At 33.4% G+C, this 21,851-nt stretch overlaps 1 protein-coding gene across 1 annotated transcript in view; it reads right to left on the minus strand.

The window, feature by feature from the left end:
- LOC143222874 (alpha-scruin) overlaps positions 1-20,952 on the minus strand; it is a 39,785-nt gene extending 18,833 nt beyond the window's left edge. Inside the window, exons 1-8 of the mRNA XM_076449996.1 lie at positions 20,798-20,952; positions 17,784-17,926; positions 4,020-4,136; positions 3,588-3,771; positions 2,325-2,528; positions 1,878-2,092; positions 1,433-1,680; positions 142-270 (exon numbers count right to left, since the gene is read on the minus strand). Of these exons, the coding sequence (XP_076306111.1) occupies positions 142-270; positions 1,433-1,680; positions 1,878-2,092; positions 2,325-2,528; positions 3,588-3,771; positions 4,020-4,136; positions 17,784-17,926; positions 20,798-20,952 (1,395 nt within the window). The remainder of the gene's footprint in view (positions 1-141; positions 271-1,432; positions 1,681-1,877; positions 2,093-2,324; positions 2,529-3,587; positions 3,772-4,019; positions 4,137-17,783; positions 17,927-20,797) is intronic.
- Positions 20,953-21,851: the final 899 nt, after the last annotated feature.

Below are 21,851 nucleotides of genomic sequence, written 5' to 3' on the forward strand. Positions count from 1 at the left end.
CAGAAAAGTTGGACTGAAAAGGACATGTTAAAATGCCTAAACTTGTTTCTATATAAATTTCTTGTTCCGAAAATAGCGAATGTAAACTTCATCCCTCATTATCTTGAAATGTAACAGCTGTAAAAATGTAAATAGTATCACCTTTTCAGAAGAATCGTCTTGCTGCATTCTTTTTGTTTTGGATTTTCCTTCAATATATTTTCTCCATTGTCTTTGAACCTTCTTTGCAGCCTCGTTTCTTTCATGAATATTTAGTTGTTTGTTATATTTCTAAAACGAATAAAATAGTTATATATCAAATGGAGGAATGAAATACTTTATATTCATTCTTGGTTTGAATTTCACTCAAAGCTACTCGAGGGCTATCTGCACTAGCCGTCCCTAATTTAGCAGTATAAGATTAAAGGGAAGGCAGCTAGTCATCACCAACCACCGCCAACTCTTGGGCTACTCTTTTACCAACGAATAGTGGGATTGACCGACACATTATAACGTTTCTACGGCTATAAGGGTGAGCATGTTTGGTGTGACGGGGATTCGAACTCTCGACCCTCAGATTACGAGCCGAGTGACTTAACCACCTGGCCATGTCGGGTCGTACTCATTCTTGTGAATAAAAATTATGAGACTTACTACTTAACAGACATAGATACAACAAAGCATCCTTGAAGCCATGAAAAACCTGTGTTATTATTAACTCTGCCATTTACTTACTTATATGATGTATCATTTTACATATTTTTCATAATTCTTATTACACATATCCTCAAATGTGCATTTTCACATATATTTCTACCCAAAAATTAAATACTAAATATACGTCTTGTTTCTAACTATAAACTGTTTAAAATTCAAATGTTAAATAAGATTAGGGCATATTTTCAGAGTTATCAAGGAAAGCAGTTAATAGTAATAAAACATTTACTTAAATACCTTACCGCTCACTTGCTTTATCTTATAAAAAGTAATTAGTTCTGGTTACACTTTACTATTTTATTCTATTAACACTTAAAACACAACGTATATAAATCAACACGGTCGCTTGTTGATCAGCATTTAGGTTGGATTTTGTTTTCGTTAAAAGTTGGGTTTTCATATACGCGAATGACACATCACATATAACCAACCTATATTGTCTTCTTTGCCCTGAACAGCAAACAAGCAAATGAATATGGATCTTTATGTCACTATTTACTATAACCCCATAGTTTTATTTGCCAAAATAAGCTTCCCGGGATATTCACATAAATAAAACTGGAAAAAAAATTACCGGTTTAAGATTTTTTATTTTCATGCACGTTCTACTGTTCTTTGTTTGCACCATCACATTGGTCTAATTAGTATAACAATTATGATCAAGTTTTCTTACACCTAATCTATGATATTTTGCTTAGTAATATAATTTGTTAGATTTCAACAGTATAAAACATACCACTGACGCGGATTTCAACCCTGGTTCTAGTTTTATTTTTAACGCTGGTTTTGACGTGACATTTGACGTAGAGACTTTATTAAATTCACCAATATCGGCTGGTATAACAGCTACAGCAATTCCAGTTAAGGCTATTGGTAAAAGAGCACATCGTTGTATAATATTTCTCTTCCTATCGTACATTTCAGTCTCTGCTATTGCTGAAGTTTCTGCACTACTCATACCTCCAACTATGAAAATATGGGTTCCTAGGGAAGAGGGAAGAATGTTTTTATATTTGTATCCACTGATTTCAAATTACATAATATGAACAACTACAGTCAAAAATTGTTACTTACAAAAGCTTTTATAAAAAAACAAATCAGTCATGTGCATATACAATTAGTTTTTTGATGTATACTGATAAAACAAAATTAGATATTGTTAACAATAAAAATATACTTACCAGTTTTAGCAACTGCAAGACAGTGTTTCGGTAACTCAAAATTCAGATGGTGTTCTAATGTCCCTTTCTTTGGATCTAAGATATCTATAGAATTGATGCTTGAAAGAAATCCTTCTTCTGACAAATTAGCACCGCCCCAAATCCAAATTTTTTTATTTTGTGTTGTGGCCGCACAAAAAGCGCGAGGAGATGCTAATGAAGGTTTTCGATACCATCTAAGACAGAGTGATAATATTTTACTTTGGTCTCTTGTAACTTTATAAACAAGAAATATATTGCCCCGATTTTAAGTATTAACAGATGAAAATTATAGGAAAATAGATGCTATCAAATGATGCTTAAATTGTGGAGTTATGATGAAAAAAATCTATATTTACTTAATTCTTTTGTATACTCTATATTAATTCATTTGAAAAAGTAAAACGGATGATCTGCTTCGAAACTTACTTGTTATTCAACGGGTCGAAACAAAATATTTTGTTGGACAAATTACTCTCTGGTTTCTTTTCTTTGGTAGTTGTCACACCACCAATTACATAGATGAGTCCTTCACTGTTTGTAATAGCACTTCCCATCAGTGGTTCTGGTATTGATGCTAGAGTAGTCCATTGATCTAATTCGGGTTCATACATCTCCACAGCAGCCAAAATTCTGTGAAGAAATTGAACGGTTGGTTTCAAAATGACTCCTTTAAACTTTCGTCTATTTGTAAATAACAATCTAATAGTGTAGTTTGTAAGAAAATGTTATATTAGTTAAAGTTATCAGACAGATACAGATATCATAATTATGGGTAGCCTACTGGTCACATATTTCTTACAATAATGTAAGCTGAATTTAATAGAAAGCTGGAGAGATTCATTAATTTACACATCCCACCAAACAATGTATTATCTTAATATATCCGATAAAAGTATTGCACTAATAAAAAGACAGAAGGCTACCTTTTTCACATTCTTTGAAATTCTATAAATGAGAAAACGTATATTATTATAGGATTAAATAACATATTGTTAACACACAAATGACATAGCATACTATTCATGTCTTATTAGGTATAACAATTAGATGGCAAAAACAGTTACACTTGTGATATCCTTTCCGATAATTTACATGAAATTGGATTTTATTTGTTTAAAAGTTAAAACGAACAGAAAACATAAAAGTTCTAATTGTCACCAAGATAGTTTTTTTTTGTTTGAGTACAGCACAAGGTTAAACGAGGGTTATCTGCGTTTGCTGTCACTAATTTTAACAATGAAAGACGAAAGGGAAAGAAGCTAATTATTACCACCAACCACTACTCTTTTACCAACGAATTTTGGAATTGACCGTCATGTTAAAACGCTCCCAAGCCTGAAAGGGCGAGTATGTTTAGTGGGACGGTAATTTACATCCGCATCCCCCAGTGCAAATTAAGTGCGCTAACTACCTGACCATGTTGTGCTGTCCCTAATTGACGAATTTCTTTCTTATATTACAGCTTTGGTCCTTGTATAAGTCAATAAAATTTTCAAGGCAAGTGTAAAAAAGTCTGTGAAATTACTCGCAACGCTACAATATAAAATTGCAATAAAAAAGTAAGATACAATATGTATAATGAATGCTATACAAAGATATTGTTAAAATGTTACTAGCAAAAAAGTCTGAAACATTTTTTTAATTTATAACTGCACATCAATGAAGTAAGAATATGAAAAGTTTTCCTACTCTCCGCTCGAATCTTTCCCACCAAATACGAAAATTCTTTCATCCATAACTGTCACATTATGGTACGCTCGAGCAAACTGCATGTCCGCTCTTTTTCTCCACTGTTTGGTGTGAACTGTAAGTTGAAAGGTGGTCGCTGTTGCTTGCATTTTTCCTTTTTTACAATGTAACGGATTGTAGCCACCTAGTGTCATTTGATGATATTTATTAGTAATAACGCAACACAAATAAAGTTACACATTAGACTTATCAGTGTTTTATTCATTTTTAAGCTGTCTTCTTACTGTATTAAATAACTTAAAAATAAAATATTATAATTGAAGTAATAATAAATACCTTATTTCACACTTCGTCAAATATATGTCAATATATATGTATAAAAACATATGTTTCTATAGGGAGTACTAATAATTATATTGTAAATTTACTTACCAAACACGTAAACTCTCTTGTGAAAATATGCTGCTGCGTGGTAAGTACGAGGCTCCATCATAGTAGTATAAAAATTCCATTTGTTTCGGTCAGGGTGGTATATGAAAACTGAGGAGCCTTGATACACAATAAAACAGTAAGTGTAATAAAATGCTTGTACAACTTTAAAATTATTAAAACATTTTTATTACCTGAGGTTTATAATGAATCCTTTTTACAGGATATTTTGTTTAATGAGACAGAACAACAATAACTTTGAGAATAAGAACTGTAGAGAAGGAGACATTTTCTTCACTTTACTGGAAGAAGAACACTATATTTTCTGGTACAAAGATTATGGCCATTTTCTTAACAAAATATCCATAAATGCATCATTAACATAAGAGGTGGAAAGAAGTAAGTGGTACAAAAATGATAAAACATACCAAACAAAAGCATTCTACTGTCAAAAAAAGTGCGGTGTTTTAGGCATTTAGACTAAAAACACTTATGCGTGTTTAATTACAATTACAATATTTTTACGTATTTTAAATAAAAAATAAATTTGGTGTGTATTTTTTATTCCTCCTTAACAACAAACAGCACAACTAAAGAATGCAAAGACTTTACCACAATTCTGACCACTCTTCTGACATCAGTATGGCATAATAAGATGTATGCCACTATAGTAGATAGCCTAAAACAACTTTCTAATATTAATATATCAATACATTATTTGACAAGTTCAGACTTCCACATCTTAGAATATCTAATACTATGCTCAGACTACTTTTACTACAGTCCCAAATAGCTTTCTAAATTAGTTTGGGATCAATCAGAGAAAATATATCTTCCATATATCAAGCTCCATGTAACATTTCTATATACTTTTAACTGAACTTTAATCGGCTCTTAATCAATCAGCATTCAGGATTCAGCTTACAAATGAAAACCTTCTTCCTATTGAAGAACTCCTGTATAGATGATACTTTTGTTTAATTGCGTATGTTATTCATATAATTTTAATGAATCTGCAACCAAACAAGTTCATGCATTCACAAGCAAAAGTCCACGGAACCTAATAGGTAATTTTAAGGTTAAAATGTTTATTAGTTGAGCAACTATCGTCTTGCCTAGATAAATGCAATTAAGTCGATAGATAAGTGTTTGAATCACTTATAAATATTCACAATTCGTAAGCTCCATCTAGACAGTATATAAGAAGTACCTGAAGTATAATTTACAACAGTGTAAATACTTTATGGCTGTCTCTCACTACTGAAAAGCAACATCATATTATTTGGTTTGACCCTCTGGCCACTTTATTACTGAGAATGCAGCGATGATGTATGTAAAATATAACAGGTGTTTCATTTCTATTTACTTTAAATCAGTGACAATGGGAATATTTACATAGTGATTTGTTCTGTCTTGTTTTCAGTCAGGACAGATATTTTACACATATGCTCCTTCATAACTTGTCTCATATTTTCCCAATCAGATAAGTGTTACTGTCATAGTGTACAGTGTATTGATCTGTTCTTTGCATCGTACGAAACAAAAGCGAATAATGTTTTAAGTATTCAAAATACACTGTGTCTAGTGTCTATTCTATAACAGTCAGTTTAGAAATTCATTTTCCACTCTATAATAACGTATTCTGTCTGCCATACTTCTGATTAGAACGGTTACTATTATTGCCTGAAGGTGATCTGTATACCCGAGAATCCACATATATAAAAAGGGACACTTTCTTCACTTTATTGGGAGACAGACCATCTTTCCAGTTTAAAGTCAGAAAACAACCAAACACTGAATTTTCTAGAATCATTCAGTAACCGATGCAACGATATAAGTATACATATTATCATTAGGCAAAAAAAAAAAGTATTTATTTGTTATAAAGCAAAATTCTGTTTATCTTTTGTGAAAAATAATAATTATCTACGTAGAAAACGTAATTTTTTTCATTTAGCTTAGAAAGAAGTGAATTATAAACATAGAAATCAAGTTTTCTGAAAGCGTAAATATTTATTTTTCTCTCGTGAATAGCTGGCTAATATAACAGTTTTGGAATTTTTTCAACTTATTTTGCTTCTCGATGATAAAGTAAGTGACAAGATTTACCTTTAAATGCTGGGCACATCTATGCATCACCATCTAAAACAAATTACACCTTCCTTTTCTAAGTCCTCCAGTGACATAGCGGTATGTTTTCGAGCTTAAACGTTAGAAAGCGGGCTTTGATACCCATGGTGGAAAGAGGACAGATAGGCCATTGTGTAGTTTTTTGTTTAACTTCAAAAAAACAAAGAAATCCTTTTCTGAAGCTAGTAAACACCTATTCTGTAACAACACAAAAACACTATCCAAAGACCTCTTGTAGGGGTTAAATACGCTATATTTAAACATTTTGGAGCCTCACCACATCGTTACAGTCATATTGCTACGTCTACTCATGCTCTATCAGACGACCGTACAAGATCGCTGAATTAAGGAAAGCAAGAAAAGTTTTAGATATAACATCTTTTTGACGAAGACTTAAAAAAAAACTACACTGCTGGGTTATTGTCAAGAATAACGGTCATTAGAAAGAGTATTACTGGACGTGGCCGCATGGACTCTAATGACGTGCTTGGCACTCCAAAATCGTTTTATGTAATGTAATCACCTCTATACGATGTAAAGCTTCAGTACAATGGCAAAAAGCTAGTACACATAGTTATTAACTTCGTTGACTCTGGTAAAAATAATTTATAATGAGCTACCTGCTGAACTGTATCTTTGTTGGAGTTGACGTTTCAAGAGTGTCTCGTGTTAGTGTTACGTTATCTATGTTACATTTAGAATTTCAAATAGTCGTACATTTAAATTTCAATTTAATAGTTAATTAAATGTCGATATGTATTACATTTATGATATTTGCCCATAAGATTAATACACACAGTTTTCTTTTTTAACTCAAATATATTTTAATACAAAAAACACAATGGGATTTATAATAACGGTATTACAAATAGTTATTACACATAATTATTTATATACAAAATTTCACAAACAATATTCAGTTTCTTATTTAGTCTGAACTGAATATTTTATTGACCGTCCAGTCCCACGATGAGCGAATTTATTCTATGTTGATACATTTCAATTGACGAGACTGCTAGCTTATTCTTTTCTTGTGTGGTGTAACATGTTTACGCACTTGTTTTTCACAGAAGAAGATAGATATCCAATGTTCTCGTAGAAATACTAACGTCTGAGATTAATTCTCTGAATTTAAACGGTTTGTAATGTTCGAAATCTATAAACGTTCCTGGTCAAATATACGTAGTTTTCAGATTAATAAGCGTTTATCACGATTATAGCTTCCGAGTGTTATAGCATACTGACTGTAGCAGACTAACAATATTTTATTATTCTTTCCCTGCGTATTGCGATAGCTAGCTTTTATACGCATTAGGTAAGATTCTCGAAAGTTCAACAACATTCGAAATACGCTAATGTTTTTCCTAAAACATATATTATTGATTTTTACATTCAAGAATATTCTATATATTTAGAGGACAGGCGGGACTTGCGCAATACACATTTAACAATATACGATACATACGTTAAACTTAAACAAAGGTAGATATTAAAATAAATGCATAACAGTAAATCTGTTACACATTCCTCCATACAGAATTAAAAATTGACGTTAGTAGAATTTTAACTAAGATATTATATACCAGTATATATTGATAATATTACATTAAATACAATACACTGTTAAATAATTATACAATTTCAAAAATCATGACATACATAAGACAATGAAAAGAAATAACTTAATGATCATAAAATTACGTAGCACGTGAAAGTGCATCAGCACAGATGTTATCAACCTCTTTGACATGGATTACTTCCAAGTCATACTCTTGTAGTGTTAAATATAAATGCAACAGCCTTCAGTTTTTCCCCTCCATTTGGTTCAAGACTGTCAATAGGTTGTGATCAATGTGAGTGACAATAGGTTCAAACGCAGACACATACACATTGGCTAATGTTCTAAAGCTATCACTATAGCCAATGTTCCTTTTTCCACAGTTGAATAGTTCTTTTGGCGATAGTTACACGTTTTATAAAAATAACAATACCTCTGTTCCCTGACTGTAATAAATGGCACCATCCATCACCACAATTGTTGGCAGCTTATGTGATAGGTACCATAAATACAGAGTAAGTGAAAAATATAGATCTGACCTTTTTAAAAGGAGGTTAGCATGTTTCAGACAATTTGAAATTTTGATTTTTCTTCAATGAGTTTGTTAACAGTCCAGTGATGTCATCAAAATTTTTACAAAACTTCCTATAATGACTAGCTATTATCAAAATTCTCATCAAACTTTTCTTGTTCGTTGGGGGTTAGATAGTTCACAATGCAATCACCTTTGGCTTGGAGAAACTTTACCATGACCTAAGTAAACAATTTTGGGTTTACAAATGTCACTTTTTGCCAGAAATTGATTTTCTTAAGCCTTTCAAAAACACCACGTAATACACATAAGTGTTCTTCCAAGGTTTCACTGTAAATTACAATACCATCAACATCTGACAGATTGTTGATACATTGATTCATCGTTCACTTAAAAGTTGCCTGAGAATTTTGCATCCCAAACGGCATTACATTGTACTGATATAATCCATTAGAATATAACTGAGCCGTCCAATTTAGGAACCAATACATAAGGTGAAAATCAATACCTTTTATTGGGTTCTGTAATGCCATTCTCCAGCATATAAGATATTTCTTTATACATTTGATGAATATTGTTTGGATTCTCACCGTAGAGATGTTTTACAGCAGAAGTATTATCTATATCAACATCAAGAACAACAATGTTGATTTGATTAGGAAAATTCGGAAACATACATTAATATTCAATCATTAAATCAGCAATATGATTTTTCTCTTCAGAAGGCAAGTGATCGAGTTTTGAACCAAGACTGGCCAGAATATTAGAATTACTCAGTTTGATCTTGTATTAATCTCCAATATTTTCAAAATTACGGGTGTCAGAATCAAAGAGATTGTCACCAGTATCAGTGAAACACTCAACGGTTAAACTGTTTCAAGATGTATCTTGGATGTGATAGGGCTTCAACATATTGATATGACATATCTGGGCAGCTATTGTCAAGCCAATTCACAAGCACCTCACAGTCTGGACCATAACTCGAAAACGTAATCCAGTAAGCACATTTCTTTCATGCCATCTTCCAACCATTGTTCCTTCAGCAACTTCAAAGGACCATGCACTGAATGGTCAAATACCAAATGGAATGGGCTAAATCCTAATGACCCTGAACTTACTCACGAACAGCAAATAACAATAAATTAACTCCTTCATCCCAATCCTTCTCTTTATCGAGACAAGTCCATATCATATTTTTCAAGGTAAAATGGGACCTCTCAAGAGCATCTTGTGATTCAGGATGATATGCAACAGATTTAATCTGTTTAGCACCAAGCTGGTAAACAACCTATTAAAACAACCCAAACATAAAATTCGATCCATAATCAAACTGAATTTCTTTGGGGAACCCAACAAAAGTAAAGAAATTGATCAAAACCCTAGAAATTCCCAAAATGTTTCTTAAGAGAATAGCTTCAGATAATCGATTGAATACGCATATGATAGTCAACAAATACTGGTTTCCTGTTTGAGGTTTGGTAAAGGTCAAACACATTAATAATCACGCGACTGAAGGGTTCTTCTAACATTGGGATAAGTTTTAAAAGAGCAACAGCAACTTTTGGTGAGGTTTCCCGACCAATTAAGATGTATGACAAATTTTAGAAAACTGAGAAACATCTTGCCTAATTTTTGGCCAAGTTAAATGTCTCATAATTTTGTCACATATCTTGTTGACACCTGAATAACCTTCTATGGGAAGTTCATGGTTCACTCTCAATACATCAGAACGATATGCTTTTGAAACAACGACTTGATGAACTAAAGCACGATCCTCTGAAGCTGGTACATTAGGTGGTCTCCATTTTTCTCATGAGCACATTATTTTTGCAAAAGTTGTTTGTCCGTTTTTTAAACTGCGCGCAAAGCTACATGATGGCTATCTACGCTAGCCGTCCCTAATTTAGCAGTGTTATGACTAGAGTGAAGGCAGCTAGTCATCACTACTCACCGCTAACTCTTGGGCCACTATTTTACCAACGAATAGTGAGATTGACCGTCACATTATAACGCCTCACGGCTGAAAGGGCGAGCATGTTTGGTGTGACGGGGATTCGAATCCGCGACCCTCAGATTACGAGTCGAGTGACTTAACCACCTGACCATGTCGGGTCTTTTGGAAAAGTAACCATTTGAAAATGCATTCTAAAGACGGTTGGTAGAGGTGTTGAAAATTTAATTAAAATAAAATACATAACGACTCGATCTTCTTAGGTTATCTTCAGGTTAAAAAAACGAGCTTGCAACTGACCGATATCAGGCACATGTCTTAGGGATGATAATGTAGGGGCGATGCAGTTACATTATTAATTAGTATAGGTATAAAGGTGTTTCTTTATATTGGTTTAATTTTGGTTTGCGTAATGGAATAAGTAGGGCTTCTTTGATTTTGCGTTTGTTTGTATTTGTTTCCCTACTTAGTACGTCGGTGTTTTCTTTACAGAAATTGTAGTTTTGGTCGAATATACATAGTGCGGGCATTTTCAACATATGTAACATCAGCCAGCACCTTTTTCAAAGACATTTTTTAACTTTATATTTATTCTTCATCAGCTAAACCATAAAGCCTTAATGGTAAATTTTGATGTAATCTCCCTCTTCACAGAAGTCTCAGCTACCGAAGCCTATAAAATAACTATAGAACTTTTTATCCAAGACTCCAACCCATTAATACACATCCCCAGTAACCAATTAGCAACTCTTGTAAAGTTCACCATCACCAAAACTAACTTTATGTACAATGAACAGAACTACATACAAATAAATGGCTTAAATATGGGCAATCCCGTGTCACCAGTTCTAGCCAACGTTTTCATGACACAGATTGAATCTCAAGCGATTAATTTAGTCTTACGCCCACGCTAAAATGGGACAGATATATTGACTATACAATTGCTGGATTCACATCTACAGAACACACATACACAATTGTTTTCAACCACGTTAATTTTATATACCCCAACATTACGTTCACATGTGAACACGAGAAAACTACCCAAATAATTTTTCACAATTTCAAAGTCACAAGAACTGATGCACAATTCGAAACAGAAATCCACAGAACAATCACCCACACTGAACTGACTATACATTCCCGGGGAATTAGCACATAAAACAAAACGATAATTCAACATATTAACACAGAAACAAAACTACGCTCACCGACAAAATTAATGATGAAATCAACAAAATAACACTTCATCAACATCAAAAAATTTCCTTGAAAATCCGTTGAAAAAATTACACACACAGACTAACAACACAGCCAATAACAAACAATGATAAATTCCAAGAAACAACAAACTATAAAATCTTACACTGCTGCATACCATATATTTCCGATATTAACAAAAAATAACCAACATTTGGAAAAACTTACAACATTCCAGTAAACACTAAATTCATTCAAAAACCATGTACAAAACTAAAGTACGATACCATGCATAAACTACACCGACAAAAATAACACCAACATTATTTATAAAATACAAGTGTGTATGTGTGTTGTTTTCTTATAGCAAAGCCACATCGGGCTATCTGCTCAGCCCACCGAGGGGAATCGAACCCCTATAAAATACAATGTAACAACTTCTGTATTGGAGAAACGCAAACATGTTAAGGCGTGCTGCTCGTAATCTGAGGATCGCGGGTTCGCATCCCCGTTGCGCCAAACATGCTCGCCCTCCGAGCCGTGGGGGCGTTATAACGTGACGGTCAATCCCACTATTCATTGGTAAAAGAGTAGCCCAAGAGTTGGCGGTGAGTGGTGATGACTAGCTGCCTTCTCTCTAGTCTTACACTGCTAAATTAGGGACGGCTAGCACAGATAGCTCTCCAGTAACTTTGTGCGAAATTCGAAAACAAACAAACAAACAATTGGAGAAACGAGCAGAAAAATGAAAACCAGATTAAATGAACATAAAAAAAAAACACCGCGCGTTTTTGAACAACGCAAATCAAACAAGCACAACATAACAACAGAAAACACTGACATAATAAGTAGGGAAACAAATACAAATAAATGCAAAATTAAAAAGACCTACTTATACAACAACTCAAACCAAAATTGAACCAATACAAAGGAATGCCTTTATATCTGTAATAATTAATAATATAACATCTAACAGTAATGCCCTCTACAATATCGTACCTGTTTACGCTCTCTTCTCGAAAACATGTGCCCAGCAATGGTCACTTGCAAACTCTCTTTGTTAACCTGAAGATGACCTAAGAAAGTCCAAACGTCGTTGTGTATTTTATTTCAGTTAAAGTTTTAATACCCATATCAGCCATCTTTAGAATACATTTTTACTTCAAGTGGGTTAGTTGTCATCATGAATAATCATGTGAAACTTTCTTCAGTTCATATTTTAGGAATGCATATTTAAATAGTGAAGAGAACTGAGGATCCTTTTAATGCTCTGTGATCAGTTTACTTCCCGCCAACGGAACTTCACAAGGCCAACCCTCACGTTCATCACTGTCACTCACCAATGAATTCTCAGTAGGTCAGCAAGACATTCATAAGGTCGCTCGAACCCCAAAAAATGACTGAGACAAATATGTAATATCATTCTCTGAATATATGCCCATCCTTTGTTACTGACTATGTTTCTTAGCCTGAGCTCCAATCACAGCAAATGAATAAAACACGTTTGTATTCTCCTTGACATCATCTTTAGATAAAACAGTGTTGATATCGCTAACCACTTTGCGTGCGGCAAAAACTTATCCCCCAGCCAAGTCTTTTCACAATAATGATACAGCTTTAATTGGCAGAGTAGATCTTACTTCAACTCCAACTTGTCATGAAATTAGGTCTGATGTTAAGCAAATGTTATTAAGAAGGACATTAAGGAAGTCACCCTCAATATCCTCAGCGATAAGACTCACCAGTAGCAGAACTGTAATCTAAAGGCAGTATACCTTACAACAACAATCACTGAGTAGCCCCAGTATCACGTAAAATACGCATGAGTATGGGATTAGCAGTGTCCATTTGTCAAAGACAGAGAACTAACAGACATAAAAGGTTTAAATTCCTCTCTAACTACATCAGCCCTTTAACTAGTAGCCAAATCAACAACATCAAGTGATCTGGTGAAAATATGTCCATATATGGACGCAATGCACTGGGTGTTGCCTTCTTTTTCTGTACAAACTCTAAAAATCGGAAATAATATGACCAGGCTTTCTTTTACTGAAATGGCAGGCAGGTTTTGATGAGCTTTTATCTTGACTGTCTCAAGATTTCGAACTAGAGGAGCTGAAGTTTTTATAAGAATTCTCATCTTCAGTGAACTGAACAGGTACAAATTTTTGCTTAGATGGCAGGAATTTATTTTAATGAAAAGTGGTTTTTTGTGTGATAACTGAAAAGAGCAGCTGCTTCCTGTAGTGTTTCAATTTTCTTTTCATCGAAGATTTGAGGTTGTAACTTATACAGCGTTTAAATTTTTAAATTGAACATAATTGTCTTAATTTATCGAAACTGTTGCCAATATGCATAGAATTACACCATCGATCGAAATAAACCTCTGTTTTCGTGGGCAGATTCCATATAAATTTGGCTATTTTGCTTGCGATAACCTAAAAACGTTTTATGATAAGTTTTGGTACTAACTAGCATGCTTTGAGAACAGCTAATTTAAACTTATCATAACCTGTACAATCTTTTACAGAGACGGCAGCATAACCTTCTTGTGCTTTACCAGTTAGAACACTTTGTAACAATAATGACGATTTTTTGGTTGGTCATTCCCCGGTCTGGATACACCCTTGTGCAAATTAATTAAAACAAATGGTCATTTTACAATATTTTCAGCATGACGGCCGGTGTAGGTTCTCTGGACCCGCTGATTTCCTTTAATAGTCATTTTTTCACACAGACGGCGTCATTAGCTGTGTTTTGCAGTACGGTTGATCTATTTTTAGGATATATGACGAAATTTTGAGGAATATTACGTCATTCGAAATTGCGTTAGACTTTTCTCAAAAATGAGGCTATTTCTTTTACTGCTAATCAGTTGTCTTTCAGCCGTCATACACAATGGACGTGACTCCTAGAAAGCGTACAAAGATTGTGACACTGCAGGAATACACCGGCATGACTTACAGGGAAATCGTGGACGTTGTTGGTGTAAGCCTATCGACCGTCAGCCGTGTGATCAAGGCCAAGGTGAGTACCGGATCTATCAGTCCGAAACGTAAAGAAAGATGTGGCCGAAAAGGGAAAACAACGACAAGAGACGACGCGTACGTGGTTAGAGAGAGTGTGAAAGATCCACGAAAGACAATTGACGCCATAAAAAAAGATTTGGAGGTCAAAGGAATAAAAGTCAGCTCTTCAACGGTTCGTCGTAGGCTTCTTGATGTCAGTCGAAGGGCAAGGAGACCAGTCAAAAAACAACTTCTTACCAATTCAATGAAGAAAAAACGGTATCAATGTGGTCTGAAATACAAGAACTGGACGCAAGAACAATGGAGAAAGGTGCTATTGAGTGACGAGACTCATTTCTTCGTACAGGGTAAAAAAGTCTGCATGTTCGCAGATCTCCAGGTGAGAAACTTCGAGAATCTCACATTAGTCAGTTCGTAAAACATCCCTTGAAGAAGATGTTTTGGGGTTTTTCAGTTACTATGGCGTCGGAGGCTTACATATCGTAGAAGGTATGATGCGAGGACCACACTACATCGAAGTTTTGCAGAGAAGAGTTGCTCCAGAATTGGAAAAGAGATTTCCAGATGTATCTGGCATTTTTCAGCAAGATCTGGTTCTGTGCCACACATCGAAACTTGTGAAGAATTTTATGACTACGACGCGAATAAAGGTGCTGGACTGGCCTGGAAACTCTCTGGACTTAAATCCTATTGAAAATTTTGGGCGATTCGTAAAGAAAGACTTCGGGGAAAAGACTGTACTATGAAAGATAAGCTAATTGAAACCACAATTGAGGTGTGGTACCGCGATCCAAGAATTAGTAAAGATTGCAGTCAACTAGTGGACTCGATGCCAAAGCGGATTAATAATCTTCTGAAAAATAAAGTGTGTCATATCATGTATTAATTTGTGAGTAATTTTTGGATTCTCAAAAATAAAACGCAAAAACTTGAAAAAAATCGTAATTTTCCGTCTTGTTTCAATTAATTTGCACAAGGGTGTAACTTTCTCAAATGTTGGAAATATTTATCAACTTCACTTTGTTAATTGGTGGTACTTTAATATATCGATTTAATACAAAGTTGAGATTTTGCCTTGGTCGATCGGAGTTGAGTTTAATTTCCTTGTTTCAGCCAAATTTCTTTCTCTGCTTCGATATAGCCTTGCTCAGCCTCGAGATACGTTCTCTTTCAGATTCGATGCGGGCTTGTACAGCCTCGAAACGTTTACTTTTTACTTCTGCTTTGATACAAGCTTGTTCTTTCTGGGCTTCAATGTGGGCTTGCTCTTTCTGGTGTTCGATGTGGGCTGGTTCAAGCTCGATTTGTTTGAATTTTAATTGGATTTCTAACTTATCTTTATCACTCAACTCTGATTCGCTAGTAGAATGCTTCCTCAGACAACAAATCATCGATGACAAGTATTTCAAGTTTGTTTGTTTATTTTTAAATTTTGCCCAACGCTACACGAGGGATACCTGCGCTAGCCGTCCATAATTTAGCAGTGTTGAGGCTTGATGGAAGGCAGCTAGTCATCACCACCCACCGTCAACTCTAGGGCTACTCTTTTACTAACAAACAGTGGGATTGACCGTCACATTATAACGCACCCACAGCTGAAAGGGCGAGCATGTTTGGAGTAACGAGGATTCGGATCCACGACCCTCGGATTACGAGTCGAGTGCCTTAACCACCTAGCCATGCAGGGCCTACTTGTTTGGCCTAACATGGTTTAGAAAGTTACATTTCAAAGAGAAATATAGATATCTAATGTCCTCGTAAAAGTACTAACGTCCAAAACTAATTCTCTGAAGTTAAACGATTCATAATGTTCGAAATCTGTAAACGTTTCTGGTGAAATATCCATAGTTTTCTGAATAATAAGCGTTTATCACGATAACAGCTTTCGGAGCTAATAGTTTAGTGAGTGTAAGAAACTTAAGAATATACTATTACTGTCTTCCTACGTCTTGCGATAGCTAGCTTTCATACTCACTATGGGAGATTCTCGAAAGTTCAATAGTATTCAAATATACGGTAGTGTTTTCATAATACCCATATCCTCTATTTGGAGAACAGGAGGGACTTGCGCAATACATATTTAACAATATACGTTACACGCATTAAACTGAAACAAACGTAATTATTAAAACAAATGCATAACAGGAAATCTGTTACACTCGAAAATTCGACATCAGTAAAGAAATGTTCTAGTATCTTACCCATTATACACACATTTTACCAACTGATCCACCTGCTAATAAAAGAATAACCGTCATGCTTAAATTGTCTTGAAATCTGCCTTCGATTACGAGTCACATTAGTCGTTTAAAGCAAGTTACAAATGAGTGGCATATTTTGTCATTCAGTGCACCATTACAACATTCACATTATTTCAACAATTACCGGGATCAGACTATTTTAAAGTGTTTATGGGTTATACTAAATAACGGTTAATAACCAAAAGTTGAAATTTATCTGCAACAGGTTAATTTTACCTACAAAAAAAGTTCAATTTGGAATATGATCTAGACTATTATGATTAACTGAATGTTCAATAACATTCAAGTATTTATGGAAAGCCTCTATACAGAGGCTGTTATTAATGAAAATTCGAAAATTATACCTAAGCCTACTTCTGAGTGTAGGGATATCGTATGGTAATCAGGTGACCATAAAATGAGCAGAAAATTGAATTAGGATTTTAAGTTTATCAGACAATAATGTTAGCTGTCTGATCACTACACAAAGAAAAAAGATGCTAATCAAATTCCTTGCAAAGGATGATTATGTCTTCACAAGAAACTTCAAGTTTGTTTGGTATATACAGCACAAAGATACACAATAAGCTATCTGTACTGGATCTATTATTGGGAATCGATTCCCGTATCTTAGCATTGTAAGTCCGTAAAGCTACCAACAACCCCGGAACTTTCCGGATAATAAATAAATTATGTTGTATTTCATGTATTAAGGCTTTTTAAAACAATATTATCAGTAGTATTACGTAAAAATAAAAAGGCTAGTAAGATGAAAAATTAGTAATGATTTCTTTTCAGAAAGTTAATTCAATATTTCAACTTTATGCTTTATTAAGGAAAAGCTAGATATTATCAAAAACAATAAAAATCATTACGATTCATTCCATGACTGATAGTGATATGTAGCAGCCAGGCAAATTTTCTAACGTTTTAAACTATAATGACGTCAAGTTCTGGTTTATTACAGGAAGTAAAAATATTAACAGACTGAGACCAAATAAGAATAGTTTTATGCTGTTTTTGTAACTGAGCTATTCATTCAAATTTCTGTTATTAATTATAGAAGTAACTGCAAAATATGTTTCTAAGCTATTTAAAATTTTAAATACTATTGAACAATTACATACTATTTAAGTATTCATCTGGTCGTGCCGTATTGATTCCACCCAGAGCCAGTACTACAGGGGTAGATTCGTTATCAAGTTCATTAACCTCTGATAAACCTGGCTTGAAAGATTTTAAAGTTGATCGTCTTTCTAGAATGTCATTTCTAAAACAAATAAACATCGATACAGAAATGAGTAATAACCTTTGAAAACTAACGTTCATAAAGTTTCACATGTCAAACAGATATAACTTCGTAATGATTATGTTAAGATGTCATTCAAATTTTAGTCCAAAATGAATTGGTTATGAAAGCAAATTTAAACCTTTACAATTTACTTAATTTTGGAACATTACATAAAATATAAAACATATCAGAATTATACCATCGATCGAAATAAACCTCTTTTTTTTCGTGGACGAATTACATATTAATTGAATTTGTTTTAGCTTTAACTGGATTTCTAACTTACCTTTATCATTCAACTCTGGTTGGTTAGTGGAGACACTAGAGTATTCCCCTAATGCTATCTCAGACAACAGATCATCATTGACTAATATTTCAATAATACATTTTTAGTTCATTTTTTTCTCATTGATTTTTTAACCTCTAATTCTAAAATTTTGGCAATTTCAAGCAGTTAACTTTTGCTATATTTTTCTAGTTGTTTGAGGAAGGGTGATTCAAAGGAATCTTGAATCACACATGATCAGATCTTGTTGACACTGGTAAATACAACTTGAATTAAAATTTGAATTTTATTTTACTACAAATTGTCTTTGATTCAGATCTGGGACAAGAGCTCCCAATTTATTATGTTACATATTATAATTTAACTCGGACTAACCTAAAATTTACTGTAAAGTACATTACTTAATACGATTTCAAACAGCCAGAAATTTTAATTTTAATTTTGAAGTTAATTGAATTTTGATATGTATAAATTTACAATATTTGCCAACAAGATTGATACACACAGTTTTCTTTCTTAACACAAATATATTTTTATATAGAAACAACAACATAATTTATAATAACGGTTGTTACAAATATTGTTTTACACACAAGAGTTTTACAAAGTTACAAACTATATTAAGTCTTCTATCTGGTATAGAACTGAATATTTTATCGACGGTCTAAGTCCTTAACTAGCAAATTAATTATGAGTTGCTATTTTTACACTTCGCTTGGTTGGCTTCACCCTACTTACAAGTGGACTTTTTATGGATGAAGATATTTAATGTCTTTATAGAAATGATAACGTCCGAAATTAATTCACTGAAGTTAAACGGTTTGTAATGTTCGAAATCTATAAAAATTCCTGGTCAAATATCTGTAGTTTTCCGATTGGTAAACGTTTATCACAATTGTAGCTTCTGAAGCTTAAAGTATACTGACTTTAACAACCAAAAATATTCTGTTTCGTCTCTCCTCGCGTCAATTTATATACTTTAAAGCGAGATTCTCAAATGTTCAACAATGTTCGAAGACACGTTACTGTTTCATAAACTGTATATTGTTGATTCTTGCTGTCGAGAATCTTCTACATATTTAAAGAACGGATGGAACTTGTGCAATATACATCCAACAACGTACTTCACATAAATCAAACTGAAAAAAGTGTAGGTTTTAAAATATCAGTAAATTCGTTACAATCCTCAATATGAAGAGTTCAGAATTATTAATAAAAATATTAGACATTCCATTTCGTATAGTAATCAAATCTAATGCTATAAATCAGCATTCAATGCTAATCACTTTTAACATTTCGCGAAAAAAAGAAAGGAAAACAACTGATATTATTGTAATAAACTAGTCCCCTGGTCTTCGAATTTACAATGCTAATATCAAGTGTTTGATTCTCCTCGGTGAACACAACTAATAGTCCGCCGTGGCTTTGCTATAAGAAAATACACATATAATAAAATAATGCAAAATAGCCATCTTCAGTTCAGGTAGAAATGGATAACAGGAGATTCACTCTTATTTTATTCTAATAATATGTTAAGTCAATAATAGAAGTAAATTAACACAAGATTAGCAATAAACCTTAACCTCAAAGCTGGCGTTGAGCATTTATAGATAGAAACAGATACAAAATATTCAGTAATTCAAACAAAAAGTTATAAAGAGACAGAAGTGGGAACAGTAAATTTTATAAAACTAGTTTCTAGTGCAAACTATTATACAATACATAAAAAATAAGCAACAGTTAAACAAACAATTACATGTAATTTTTAATTATTACTCTTCGTATTTAATTACCTTAATAATATATGCTACGTGTGCTTTAGATTGTGTAATTTTTTCTATTTGCGTGCACTTTCATCTTCTCAATCTACAATAATATGTTTTACAGCTACTGATTTTTTATACCGTATACCTTGTTGTTAAGATAATATTTTTTATGCAGACTTGAATAATTCTGAAATCTTCTGTTCAGAGAAAAATATGTTAGTAACAGTCTTGTTTGCCCAGTGAATTCGTAGTAGCGTAATTAAAACCAAATATTTTCATGAGTAATACGTCGCGCATTATTTATCCTTTTCACAAAATATATTATCTGAATATAAGTTCAAAGATATTTTAAATACGTGATGCGTCAATAATTATTCTAGAACATGAATGAGGCCATTCTCTTTTAATAGAATAAATTTGTTTATTTTGAATTTCTAGTAAATCCACACGAGGGTTATCTGCGCTATCTGTCCATAATATAAGAGTGTAAAAGCACAAGAAAGACACCACCCATCGCCACCTATTGAGCTATTTGTTAATCAATGAATAGTAGGATTTGAATCCACAACCCGCAGTTTGTGAGTCAAGCGACCCTAGAACAGATTTAGTAAAACATGCACTAAAAATCATTCACACAACTTGTTAACTTCCCATATTTACACTCAAGCACGTTTAACGCAATAATAAGCAATAAACTTTTCATTCAAAAATAAGATGTAAATATAGTTTAAAAGGACTATCATAATGAAGAGTTAAATATATGCGTGTGATATTTTTTTCAAAAACAAAACAACTTACATTTCCTCAGGTTCGAGCTTGGGCATCGATTTAATGATACCTAAGTTTGGATCCAGTTTATCCGCAGGTTCTTCATCTCTTTTCTTCAATTCTACATACTCATCAGACCCAGAAAGCACATGTGTAACACGTTCCGGTTTTCGGTACCTGGCCATACCTCTTTTCGTCAATATCAGCTGAAATTAATAATGTTATATTTCTTAATGATATTTCGATTACTGTTACGTTTTATATATGGACAAATAATCTAATTATACATAATTTACCAGCACCATAAATTTAATAGAGGTGGCATCGTATACACCTTACCTTAAATATTATTTTATATAATTAAAAAATAAAAACCTGGCTCGAGCACAATTTGATGAATCTGAGGATCCAAGGTTTCTGTCCCTTTGTTGCAATATCGCATTTTGGGCCGCGTTATTTGTTTGAAAGTTAATTGGACAATATTGATGTAATTTAGGCATGAAAAGCTGTTAATTTTCAATTTTCTTATTTTTGCAACAAAACTGTGGATTCGATTTACAACATGGATTATACCTCGTTTGTAGATGGCATTCGAGTTGCTTAGCGGAAAGTTAGAAATATTATAACACCGAAAACTGGGTTTCGATACCTGTGGTAGGCATAGCACAGATAGTCCTTCATGTTACTTTGAGGTTAACACCAAACAAACAAGTTAATATGTGGATTATAATTTCATACTAACGTTACACCAGGAATTTCAAAATAAGCTTAACATGAAAAACAATTATGAATTCAGTTAAGTGACAGATCTCAGTCAAATATTAACTCGAATAATTCATCACCCCTCATCTCACTACGACTGATTACAGAGAACTTGAACGCGCCTAATAAAATAAGTGTCAACTGCGTTCTGTAATAGGTCACAAATTAAAATCAGAGAAAGCCTATATATTGAATAAATCACAATATTCGGAGCCGATTTCTAACATCATTCCTTACAAAATTGAGGATGACAAATCTATTCAGTTTAAAAGTAGATAATACGGGTGTAATATAAACAAATAACTGCCATATCTATAATGGT

Source organism: Tachypleus tridentatus, chromosome 8 (genome assembly GCF_004210375.1).
Source record: "Tachypleus tridentatus isolate NWPU-2018 chromosome 8, ASM421037v1, whole genome shotgun sequence".
Classification (NCBI taxonomy): domain Eukaryota; kingdom Metazoa; phylum Arthropoda; class Merostomata; order Xiphosura; family Limulidae; genus Tachypleus; species Tachypleus tridentatus.